General features: G+C 37.7%; 1 protein-coding gene across 1 annotated transcript in view; it reads left to right on the forward strand.

Moving 5' to 3' along the window:
- Positions 1 to 405: 405 nt before the first annotated feature.
- LOC100538821 (FRAS1-related extracellular matrix protein 2-like) overlaps positions 406 to 13,004 on the forward strand; it is a 61,602-nt gene continuing 49,003 nt past the window's right edge. Inside the window, exons 1-3 of the mRNA XM_031552054.1 lie at positions 406 to 672; positions 8,174 to 8,330; positions 12,074 to 12,304. Of these exons, the coding sequence (XP_031407914.1) occupies positions 406 to 672; positions 8,174 to 8,330; positions 12,074 to 12,304 (655 nt within the window). The remainder of the gene's footprint in view (positions 673 to 8,173; positions 8,331 to 12,073; positions 12,305 to 13,004) is intronic.

Below are 13,004 nucleotides of genomic sequence, written 5' to 3' on the forward strand. Positions count from 1 at the left end.
ATCCGTCGTAGGAGAAGGAAAAGTATATTTTGTGTTGCTCCAATGGATTAAATGAAGAAAATTCATTAGCTATTTGTAAGTGTCCTTTTTGAAATTTATCAGACAAAGAGTTTATTTATAGAGACCTTTGCAGTTGTAACATGGAGCTGTGATGTATTGAAACTACAACACTGCGGCAAATCAGAGCTGTTGAAACAATGTATCTTGATCTGAGCATATAACGTCTTTTCTATATTTTTTTCTTAAGTTATATCTTAATCAAGGGAAGAATCACCTAAGATTAGATGTTCTTTTTGTAGTCTGGCAAAAAGCATGTTTATACAAACCATGAATCATGTTTAGCAAATAGTGTGAGGATGAAAAAAGCTTGGGACCTGCTAATGTTGGAGAAAGCTTCAGGGACAAATGGGGAATCATGATTGTTACTCCCTGGGAACACGGCCCCCTGCGCTGGTAGATAGGGATGGGGAACAGAATAAGCCCTTCATGATCCATGACAAGATAGTTTTGGACCTGTTGCAAAAGCTGGATGCTTACAAGTTCATGGGACCAGATGGATTGTACCCTAGAGTGCTGAGGGAGTTGGCAGATGTGATTGCCAAGCCACTGTCCATCATTTTTCGGCAGTCCTGGCTAACCCGGGATGTCCCGGTGGATTGGAAACTGGCAAATGTGATGCCCATCTTCAAAAAGGGCCAGAAAGATAATCCTGGTAGCTACAGGCCTATCAGTCTCACCTCGGTGCCCGGGAAGATTATGGAACGAATAATCTCCGGAACCATCATGGACCAATAAAGGTCAACCAGGGGATCAGGCCCAGTCAGCATGGGTTTACGAATGGTAGATCCTGTCTGACAAACCTGATTTCATTCTATGACAAGGTGACCTGCTTAGTGGATGAGGGTCAGGCTGTCAATGTGGTCTACCTGGACTTCAGTAAGGCCTTTGACTCTGTCCCCCATAACATTCTCGTGGAGAAGCTGGCTGCCCATGATTTAAATGGGTATATGCTCCGCTGAGTGAAACACTGGCTGGATGGCCGGGCCCAAAGAATTGTGGTCAATGGGGTTAAATCCAGTCAGCAGCCAGTCACAAGCAGTGTTCCCCAGGGCTTGGTACTGGGGCTGCTTCTATTTAACATCTTTATTAATGATCTTGATGAGGAGATTGAGTGCACCCTCAGTAAGTTTGCAGATGACACCAAGTTCGGAGGGAGTGTCTATCTGCCAGGGGAGAAGGGCACTACAGAAGGACCTGGATACACTGGATCGATGGGCCAAGGTTAACTGTATGAGTTCAACAGGGCCAAGTGTCAGGTTCTGCATTTTGGTCACAACAATCCCAAACAACCCTACGGGTTTAGGGAGGAGTGGTTGGAAAGCTGCCTGATGGAAAGGGACTTCGGTGTACTGATGGACAGTCAGCTGAACATGAGCCAGCAGCGTGCTAAGGTGGCCAAGAAGGCCAGTGGCATCCTGGCTTGTATCAAGCCAGTGTGGTGAGCAGGACTAGGGAAGTCACTCTGCCCCAGGACTCGGCATTGGTGAGGCCTCAACTCGAATACTGTGTTCAGCTTTGGGCAACTCAGTATAGAAAGGATGTGGAGGTGCTGGACCAGATCCAAAGAAGAGCAACAAGGCTTGTGAAGGGCTTGGAGAATATGCCCTATGAGGAGAGACTGAAGGAACTGGGGCTGTTTAGTCTGGGGAAAAGGAGGTTGAGGGGAGACCTTCTTGCTCTCTTCCAGTACCTGAAAGGTGCTTACAGTGAGAGCAGGGCTGGTCTCTTCTCACTGGTGACAGGACAAGTGGAAATGGCCTCAAGTTGTGCCAAGGTAAGTTTAGGTTGGACGTTGGGAAACACTTCTTTACAGAAAGGGTGCTTAAACATTGGAATAGGCTCCCCAGGGAGGTGGTTGAGTCACCTTTCCTGGATGTGTTGAGAGCCATTTGGATGTGGTGCTCAGAGATATGATTTAGCAGAGGGTTGTTAGCTAGGGTACTATGGTTAGGCTGTGGTTGGACTTGATGATCCTTGAGGTCCCTTCCAACCTGAGTAATTCTATGATTCTATGATTCTGTGATGCTGACGACAAAGATTTCATGTCCAGTCTTACTTATAATAAAATTGTTATAATAACTAAAGTAATCTAAAGTAACTATATCCTGCTATATATTAAATAAGTTGGCTTGGCACAGAGGTGGCTAATCAGAGCATAAAGAAATCAATTTCTAAAGGTGAAATATTCCATTTTCTTTCCTCTGCCTCTGTGTCATTTTTTTTCCCTGTGGGTTGAACTCAAGTACAGGAGTGGGTTTCCTTTTTCAGATGTTTCATATCCCTGTTGTAATGAGGAAACCCACAGAAAGGAAAAGGATAGTATAGAAACTTTGTGAACAAGCCAGCAAACAGTAGCAGGAGCTGTAAAGAGCTGGAAGGAGAGGAAGGAAGCAGTTTCTTAAAATGTCTTGCTGTTGTTCTAGTTATGTCATATAATGATTCCTGAACTACAGGAAGGCTGTTAATATTTCACTACTGGCCTGGTTCTCTTTTATTAACCTCCTAGTCTGGACAGGAAAATAGATAAGAAGAAAAAGGAGGAAAGACAAGGACATAAAATTTTTTAAGATACTCTCCTTTCTTGGTACTTTCTTTACTATCCAGATCAAGATAATGACTACTATTTTATAATTTAATTTCTATGTATTCTAACTGATTTTCTTCATTTTATTTCCTGTTCTTGTGATTGATGCATGTTCTGTGCCTTAGAAGAATTTATAGAAGGTTTGGTTTTGTTTTTCCATTAAACCATCTCTGGTAACGACTAAAAAGTGTAGCTGTGTTGTACCATAAAGATCAACGTGTGCAAGTCAGCTGTGTTTGTTCAGGCTCATATCTTGTGGGCACAATGAGTCTGTGTGGCTACCCTTACACAGGTCAGGCATTCTTTCACTGATTCACCTATGCCTGGTTACACTGTGGATACAATGCAGGGAAGCCAATATCTATATCAAAATCCCTCCATTTCTGTTGAAGTCAATACATGAAACCTGTGGTGTAGCTGTATGCTTTTTTTGATGAGTTATGGTTCTGGTGTAACTCCTACGGAGAGCAAAGCCACAATCAGGTGTTCATCACGTAATGCCCCTTTAGGTCACCAGTGCTGAGGAAATGGGATTTAATGGCAGAGAGATTTCTTGTACCATTTTGACAGAGTCCAATGGTCAGTGGAGGGAACTGGAGCTGAGTCTTTCCTTCCCTGAGCTCTTTGCATCATGATAGAAAGTTCTGACAATCGAATCTGTATTTCTCATAGAGGTTTTATTTCTTTGTAAAGATATCTGAGCAGCACAGGTAGAAAGATAAATGCTTAAGTATGAGTATTCATTTGAATCATTTTCCCTTGAAACTGTTGTGCTAACCAAGCCTATCTCCCCCCCTTTTCTTTTATTCATGTGTAATTGAAACTGAAGTTTCCAGGTGACTTGATCTTTCTAGAAATATCTATCTTGATTACCCTTGCAAAAGTAATTTATTGCTGCCTTCTGACAACTTACCAGTTTGCCAACAGGACTCCTGTAAAGATGCATTCTAGGCTACATCCTTCTTTGACAAATCACTTTTCAGAGGGAGATGTCCTTCAGTTATTCCTGAAGCTACCTTGTGGCCCACCTTTCCCCAGACATTTAACTTTAACTCTTTGCAAAGCTTTGACTGTGTCTCAACTCTTCCTATCTCCATTCCTGTGCATGTCTGCGTGCACCATGTCCTATCGATCTGTCTATTATTATTTCCTGATTTATCACATTGCACTCTGGCAAAATTCGACAAACAGGTTTTCGTGCATCTCTCTAGCAATATCCCACAACTGCATCTCATTGATGTCAAGCAAAGTTATTTTGGATGTACCTAATTGTAATTTGGCACTCCTTCCTTTTGTTTAGTTTTAAAAGTGCTCTGTTAATAGCTTCTATCTCCAAGTTTCTGGTGTGTTTGTATTACAGGCACTTGTCTGGAAGAGGAATAAAACCCAAACTGTCACTGATGCATAGTACCTTAATTATATGCCTTGCAGCTAAATGTTTTACTAAGGCCAAGGAAAGTGCCCAAAAAAAGAAAAGAAAAGAAAGGAAACAAAAGAAAAGAAAAGAAAAGAAAAGAAAAGAAAAGAAAAGAAAAGAAAAGAAAAGAAAAGAAAAGAAAAGAAAAGAAAAGAAAAGAAAAGAAAAGAAAAGAAAAGAAAAGAAAAGAAAAGGCCTAAAAAGAATGCAAAATTCATTTGCCTATGGAAATATTATTCTTATAAGTAGGACAGATAATGTAATAGGGAACCGAATAAAGATAGCATGTATATCTTATAATTCCTGAAAGCTGTATAGTCTTAGATAATCTTTACAGATCATCTCTTTGGCTGGTGCTTGGCTCTACCATATTGTAAAAAAGGCCCAATTTTCATCTAGTTTAGACATGATTCAATTCTTCTTACCCAGCATTGGATGACTGTAATAAAGATGTCTACAACCCACCTGATTACCACAGGCATCTTCTACAGCTGCTGACAAAAAGTGTAGGCATTTCTACATATTTTGAGATACTGTTATTCTAGAATAGATGCCTAAAATAATAGAGGCCTTAAAAGATACCTCTTTCCTGGTTTTGAAAGTTTAAAATTACTAGCCAAAAAGTAGGTACATGAAGTTAGGTAATATGAATCTTCTGCTTCCTACTCTGTTGTAACACAAGTCTGAGATAGTAATAATAAATATTAAAAAAAAAAAACAAGAAGTTTTTATTCTTTGAATAACATTGGACCTTGGAATGTGTTGCACAATTTAGAAAATATTTCTTTTAAACACAAAAGTACAAAGAGGAGAAGGCAAGATGTAAAATACCTACATATAAATAGATTTAGAAGTAAATATTTAAACCTGAAATTCAGTACTGTACATTCTAAACTGTGAAAAATAGATATTTCTGGGGCAGAAGTAGGCCAGTCAAAGTGGAAGCCCTAGAAATAATGTGGTTTTGCTTTGTTTTTGTTTTTGTTTTTTACTCTAAGGAAAAATAGAAAACAAATGCTGAAAGCAAGACAGATAAAATTAATACAACAGTATGTCTTTCTTGTTGCCTTTCTTGTTTTCTGATTCCTAAGTTTAATACTCTCATTAGATTTTTAAATCAGCATATTTCTTCATTTTCCATAGCATCAGTGACAGCAAACTGGTTTTGTAGTTGACTACTGGAACTTCTCCACATTGCATTCCTTCTTAACCGAGGGACTTTGCCTCTTGGATAGTATTTTTATTTGTTCAGTAATTATGTGCAAATATAGATTAGATTTGTTTGACCTATTTAACATATTAAGGATGAAGCAAAGAGACCTGTCCACAAGTACACTGTAGTTTGTATGCCTGTGCCCACAAACTTTTGAACTATTCATTCTCTGGGCAGCAGAGCAATGATGCAGAGCAGTTGTGATGCTGCAAACCCTGGAAGAAGCTTTTCCTTCAGCTGGGAGTTCATGATGACAGATGCGCATTGCTAGAAAGCATTGGACTTATATAGCAGCATTTTTTTTCTTCATAGTGATACCTTGTACTGTTTCATTTATTTTATGATAGACATTTTATTCCTCTGTCAAGTCATGTTTAGACTGGCCAGTGTTCAGAGGTGTCACACACAGCTTTTCTTATAAATTATAGTATCTTGCATTTATCCCAAGAAACTGATGGGAACATGCTTTCTGGCACTACAGTTACTGGATTTATAGTGGTGCTCATTACAGTTTTTGTTATGTGCATTTTTAGCCTTCCCATTGTAGCAGTTGAGATGAAAGAAACAGAAAGAAGCAGGGCAAGGAAGCATGATACTTTGGTGACCATTTGCCTACTTTCGTTTACACAGTACTGTTGCCTTTATGTTAAAGAGATTACACAAGTTTGGTAGTGGGTTTTTTGTGGGTTCTGTGTTTTTTATTTTCCTAGTAGACAGGTCGATAATAAAACATAGAAGCTTATCTGAAGCAGAGTGCAAGAAAATGGAAGGTTTCTTGTTCAAGGGAACAGATTGGAAGAAACTAAAAGGGGAAGATCAGTCTCTGGCACTACCTCCAGTAGTTAAACTACAAGTGAGCTGAAATACTTAGATATATTTCTCTGCTATCCAGAGTAAGTTATTTTATTCCCTAGCTTTTGCACAAAAGGGATTTTTTGGCATGTTTCTAACTGTCATTACCTGAGCTAATCTTGTTCTGTAGCAGCACCTTGTGGGAAGGTGACCAGACTACAGCCTCATACCAGCCGGCATTCCCAGAAGACAGTTGCTGAGTGAGCATTTATCTTCAGTGAGCAAACCAGGCTGTTTTATTCCTGCAGAGGAAATTACAGGATTCCCCTGAGTAGTAACAAACACCTCCAATAGAATGACATATGGAACTTCATTTGTTCTGCTTCTTATCTGTGACACCCAGAATCCCTATGCTGACAAGAAATGCCTTTTTACTGTGGGAAATCAGTGAACAGGTGGAGATAAACCATACATGACCAAGTAAAGCTATGTTATATTTTATTAGAAATGTGTAATTTGCTATATTCCATCTGTTGTACAAATACTTGGTTTATAGACAGTGAAACAATTCCTGATTCTTTGTAGCTCTTATATTTCCAACTGAAAAGAAGTGTTGCACTTTTAGCCGGGCCTTAAAGTACCATCTGTTTACATTTGCTTCTGGATTGCTTCTTTACACTATGATAAACTTCTTATAGTTTGCCATTTTAATAACCACTCCTACTGTGTCACAGTTGTACAAATTCTATTAACTGTAGGCACATCAGCTTAATTTCTGCTGGAAACAAGAAATTAGGCTGACATGCTTATGTTGCAGGCTGGTGTTCAGTGTTTTGCATCTGGTGTTAAATGGCTTCCATATCGTCCCCTGCAAAACTATGAGTGATGTTTCTTGTATTATTGCATTGATTTGGCTTCAAAGTTAGAGCCTGTTTTTGCTGATACATTTATGAGCAATTTATTTTTTTAGAGCTATGAATATTCTTTATGTTACTGTAAGAAGAAATATTGTCTTTTCCTTAAGGACAATGCCATCTGCATTAACAGGTGTCACCTGGAAATACTGACTTGGTCCATATTAGAGATTCAAATCCCCCTGCACTGTTTTGCTGCACTCAGCTTTCATTTCACGAGTGCACAGAAACCATCCATGTGTATTGAGACCTCAGGGAAGCTGCTGTACAACTACAGCAGTACTGACCTTGGAAGAGCTCTTCAGGATCAATTCTCTTTGTTAGTGTGTGGTGCTACAGCAGTGCTATGTAACTGTAACTAACAAATTGTGAGGATGTCTTTTGGTCTGTTGAAAGCTTAATTCTCAAAACACATTTCAGCAGCTTAATGAGTTTGGGGAGATACCATGAGATAGGTCATTACAGAAGAGTTAAAAAGGATGCCAGTAAGCATTTGGGTCTCTTTAAATTTCCTTAGGTGACACAGGCAACTGTGCTTGTGTGGTTAACCCAATAATTAGAAGCTTGTAAGCTTAGCAGGGCATTAGCACAGCTATAAATTGTGGCAGTTATCAGGGATACTTAATATTATTGAAACCATTTCCTAGCAAGATGTGAAAGCTCTTCCTAAAATCATACAGGAAAGCCCAAAATTGTTAGATTTATTGAACTAAGTATTAAATTTTGAAACAGACTGTATGAGTAAAGGCAATCAGACATTAGCTATCATCTCCAGTCTCTCAAGATTATAAGGACCTTCCAGCACTTCTGGTACTCTTATCAAGGAAGTTCCACACGACGTCCTTTGTAGTGAGTCATTTGGAAGTGCTTGTATCATCCTCAATTTTTGTAATTTCTCAAAAAGGGATCCCAAATACAATTTGATGAATTCTTCTTCTTTTCCCTTCAAAAAGAAGAAAATCAGCATACCTCGGAATGAATGGGACTAGTTTGTATGCATCTAAAATCAACTGTAGTGTACATGCATCAAATCTATCACGATTATTTACCTGTTATTTTTTGGTGTTAAGATTTTGCTATGCTGGAATTTTAATATACAGCTAAGATGGTTTCTTACTCAGGATACAGGTTTCATTAACTTAAAAAGTATTATTTAACAAAAAAAATGAGTGTATATATATGTGTGTGTATTTTATTTTGCAGGAGGCAATAAGCTGAAGAATCAACATTTTCGTCTAAACTGGGCATGGATTTCCTTAGAACAGGAATATTATTTAGTAAATGAAGATTCCAAATATCTTGATGTCATCCTTAAACGGAGAGGTTACCTTGGAGAAACTTCTTTTATAAGTAAGGTCAATTTTAGTCTGAACAGTTGCTTCTATAAACCACTGGCCACATAATTCATAAAAGTCATCAATACATTTATGTCCTTTTAGAATTGTTTGATATAGAATATAATAGAAGAATACAATAGAATATAAGAATATAATAGAAGTAATATATTGATTTACCAAAACAACTGTCTTTTGTTGAGCTAGTTGTACGATTTCTTTAGTTATATGATGACATTTTCACATGGTTGTTTGTTTTGGCTAGGTTTCATGGCAGGGGTTGTTTTTGCAGCCTTCTGCAATTCATTTTCAATTGAACAGCTCAATCCTTCTTTTGATTTGAAACATTGAAACTTCTGTTGGCTTCAATATCAGAAGAGGACCGTACAAGCAGAACTGGTTGATCAAAATGAAACTGAAATTCATCACAACATGTCATTCTGAGTAGTTCTCTGGAATACTTCTTCTCCAGATATTTCTGGTGTTTGAGCAGTTTGAATTGCATTTTTGAGAATATTTTAATAGTTTCGATTATAATTATTTAATTGAATTTAAAAATTAAAATATAAAATTTTAAAATTAAAATCATAAAGTGTATAATGTTAGAATAGTACAACAAATTATAATTTTATTAATATGAGCATTTGTAATTGTTTAGATATGTAAATGCTTTTTATGATGCAGTCATAGGAAATACTTCAGTTTGTGTTTGTGACAGACTATTTAGTCACTAGCAGAACAAGTTTTTGCCTTCAGGAAACAGAATATTTGTCTCTGAATCCAATTTGGAGGTTATATGAAGTTCTGTTACTTGGGAAGACATTGAAACAGAAAAGAGTGAAGTGCAGTCTTGCTTTAATTCTGTAGTATTTTTAAATTCTGGCTGTGTTGTATATCACAGAATTGCAAAATTATCAAGGTTTGAGAAGACCTCTGAACATCATTCTGGCCAACTTCCCTGCTCAAGCAGTTTCCCCTAGAGCCCATTACTCACGACATTGTCCAGGTGGCTTTTGAATATCTCCACGGAGGGCAACTCCACCCTGCACCATTGCACAGAACACAAAAGTGATTGCCCTAAGGAAGTCTAAGGGAGAGTTTCTCCTGACTTACCTCCAGCTAGTGGAAAACAGCAGGGAATGATGGCAGCAACTTCCTTTTGGAGTTGAAATAGTGATACAGACTAGGTTTTTTTGAGAGTCAGTCTCATCTGCTCTTAGCTCATGAGATTTCAGAAAAATTGAGGAAAGAAGAATATTTACGTCTTCTGTTACCAGCCATTTTTACTGGAAGAACAGGTGGCATATGTCCAATTTAAAAAAAAAGATATCTTGAATACATTACATTAAAGCACCTGGGTAGACTCCAGAACAGGCAAATATGTAGAGGGTGAGAATTTTAATTTAAATATAGATGTATATGTAGTTACCATTAAAAATAGTTTGTAAAGGAAAGACATAAGAAATATCGGAGAACTTGAACAGACTTTTTGTGTGCGTGTGTCAGAAAAATTCAGAAATTGTTAATGAAAAGATTTCCTTTTAAAGAAATTGTTAATGAAATGATCTCCTTTTAAAGAAATATATTGGACTCTACAGAATATTGCCATTTTTACTGTCCAAACAAAATACTAAAAATACTGTAACAATAAAACGCAACATTTAGAAGTCTGTTTCTAAAGGTGCAAATACATATGTAATCCTAATTTCCAAAGTACTTTTGTTTCTTTAGAAATCTCAATAGTTTCGTGGCCTGAAGAGTCTCCCACAAATAGATAGCAAGGCCAGGATTTTCCCTCAAACTTACAAAAAAGTTGAGATGTTGAGGTCTGCTTCTTGTCAAGAAGTATTATATAAGTACTGAATGTCCTTTTGTGCCACCTTTCATGCACCAATGTATGTGTTAATATATTTAGCAATAAGTATGCTATATATAAATGGGGAGGTTGGTGGCCCTGCATGTGGCAGGGGGGTTGGAGCTTCATGATCCTTGAGGTCCCTTCCAACCCTGGCCATTCTGTCATTCTGTGATTCTGTGATATATAAACAGCAATTTTAGCTGTACCACACAGGTTAACTGTAAGACTTGTACAGCTTTTAATGAGTCTATGAGTGAAATGGTAAGTTTTAATGAATGATGATACTTACCACCTGTGCAAGGAGGGATTATTTTACAGGCACCTAAAGTTGATACCACTGTTGTGTTTGTTTCACAGAATACAGTTCTTGTCCAGATTTCATTTTCCCTGTAATGAGAAAATAGAGATGTATCAACAAGAAAGACAACAATAAATATGTATCATTTTCCAGGCCATTGTGGGATCCAAGCAGTAGGCTCGTTATCGTCAGCTGATGTTGGCAGTCAACTGAGGCTGATGCAGGAGTTGTTAAAAGGTGTTTGCAGTGTCAGGGGAGTGAAAAGGTGGGGAAAAAAGGAATGCATTACCACGTTTTCACATTTCTTTTAGAGAAAGTAAAAGAATAAGAGATGAGTGAAATGGGATGTTAAGTATATGTTGCTTAAATTAACTACTGTTACTGGCTAACAGTTGACTTCTGGCCTTTTAAATAAAGAAGTACGAAGTTTTCTACCTGTGGATTCAAGTTCAGTTTCTGAATTGAGATGACTCAAAATCAAACAAAAGATCTGACAAGCACAAGAACAGTAAGCCTCCAGTTGGCTACCTTCATCCTGCAGAATGGAATTACAGAGCTTAAAGGATGTAAAAGATAACAGGGAAAATGCTTACTAGCCTTGCTGGCCTGTGGGTCAAAGGGTCTTAAGGGACATAAAGGTTACATCAAATATTGGCACAGGCAGAGAAGTTCTGTAAGGAAAAGGGATATGTTTGAACACATAAAATAATACAGTTTGAAGAAATAGACAGAGAAGGGAGAAGTTTTAAATGGTTTCTAAGAACCTGAGGAAAACCTTTAAGATTTGAATGGTACTGTAAAGTTGGAACAGTGGCCAAATGCATGAGTTGGAGATAGTTCTAAAGGCTTCTCTAAAGTGAGGGCCTGTGGACAGCCTTAAACTAGGAGGGAAGTCAATAAAAAGCCATTTTTAAGTGGCTGCTTTGGTGGGGATAGCTGTCCTGAATTTTATCCTGTGACTTTACTATTTCAAAATGACCTGAATTGAAAAGTTTGAGTTTAATGACTGTTGTAATGTAAACACTGAAACAAGAGGATAATTATTTAAAAAAATGCTTACTGTAGTGAAAATGACCACAGTGGCTCATGTTTTACATCTTCTGTCAAAGTTGTCCCCCTGTTTTACCTCTTTGTGTCTGTTTTCTTTAGCATTCCACATGAAGGTTGGACTTTCCAGGTGTGTTTTGATTTTTTCCTTAGAGAAATAATTATAAAGGGTGGGGAGGGTGTTAGGCAACGTGTTATTTAGATATTCTGTAATGGAAGAGAACCCAGAAGGTTAAAGTCTGAAAGGAAAATGTACTGGTCTTTTTGGACATCCATAGGTGAATTACTGAGAAATGGTGACTTGATAGTGTGCTCAGAGAATTTAGGTTTTCTAGTAGTTAGTGTTGGCTTGGCTAATTCTGTATGAACTTCCCTTCACAATATTAACTGATGTGCATCCACGACATAGTATTTGTTGAGTAACAACATGAATTGTCTTGAGCAGTTCTGCTACTCTAGTTATGAAACAGGTCCATTTTTCTTATTTTTTAAGATGATGTAATGAGAGAAAAATACAAGGGATGTTTTTAATGAGTTGAATTTTTGTTTTTGGCAGGTATTAGCACCAGAGATGGTACTGCCAAGAAAGATAAAGACTTCAGAGGGAAAGCCCAGAAGCAGGTGCAGTTTAATCCTGGCCAAACCTTAGCTACGTGGCGAGTACGGATTTTGAGTGATGGAGAACATGAGCGGTCTGAGTCCTTTCAAATTGTTCTTTCTGAGCCTGTCATGGCAGTTCTGGAATTTCCCTCTGTATCCACAGTGGAAATAATTGATCCAGGAGACGGTAAGAACTGCTTCAGAACAGTATTGACAGTATGTTCATTTTGCAGTTTGAAAACTGGATTGCAAAGCTTACCCTCCCTCATAATATTTCTGGAGACAAATTTGGGCATCCAGTAGGGGTTTGTCCTGTATCACTTTAAGTGTATGATGAAGATGTCACCAAAGGAGTGTCATCAGCGGCTTCAGTTATTCCGGAAGTCCACTTGTGACCCACCTTTCCCCAAGCCCTTATCTTTAGCCCTTTACAAAGATTTGACTGTTTCTTAACCCCTGCTATCTCCATTCCTGTGCATATATTATATGCTGTCTCTGTTCCTGTAATGTTATACTGAGCTTTTTGTTTCATTTTGTTTACTTCTTAAATATAATAGATTTTCTACCCCGTTTTCAAGATTTTCTTAAATCTTTAGCTGCTTCTCTTTTTATTACAATAAAATATCTTACCATTAACATTGTTAATTTAGTGATAAATAATCATTTGTTTTGGAAATTACCCTTCTAAAGGAGATTCATTAAGCAACTTGTGCAGACATTTGGCCAGGTCATATCTGATGTACAAGTCAGAGTAAAAGAGCAACAGGTTGACTTTACTTTATAAGCATCCTCGGCACCAAATAATTTTCATAGTTCTCTTGATGATGCACTAAGTTAAAGAATAGCCTTACAGAATCACTGCCAGCGTGTGAGCTATAAGTATTGCT

Source organism: Meleagris gallopavo, chromosome 1 (genome assembly GCF_000146605.3).
Source record: "Meleagris gallopavo isolate NT-WF06-2002-E0010 breed Aviagen turkey brand Nicholas breeding stock chromosome 1, Turkey_5.1, whole genome shotgun sequence".
Classification (NCBI taxonomy): domain Eukaryota; kingdom Metazoa; phylum Chordata; class Aves; order Galliformes; family Phasianidae; genus Meleagris; species Meleagris gallopavo.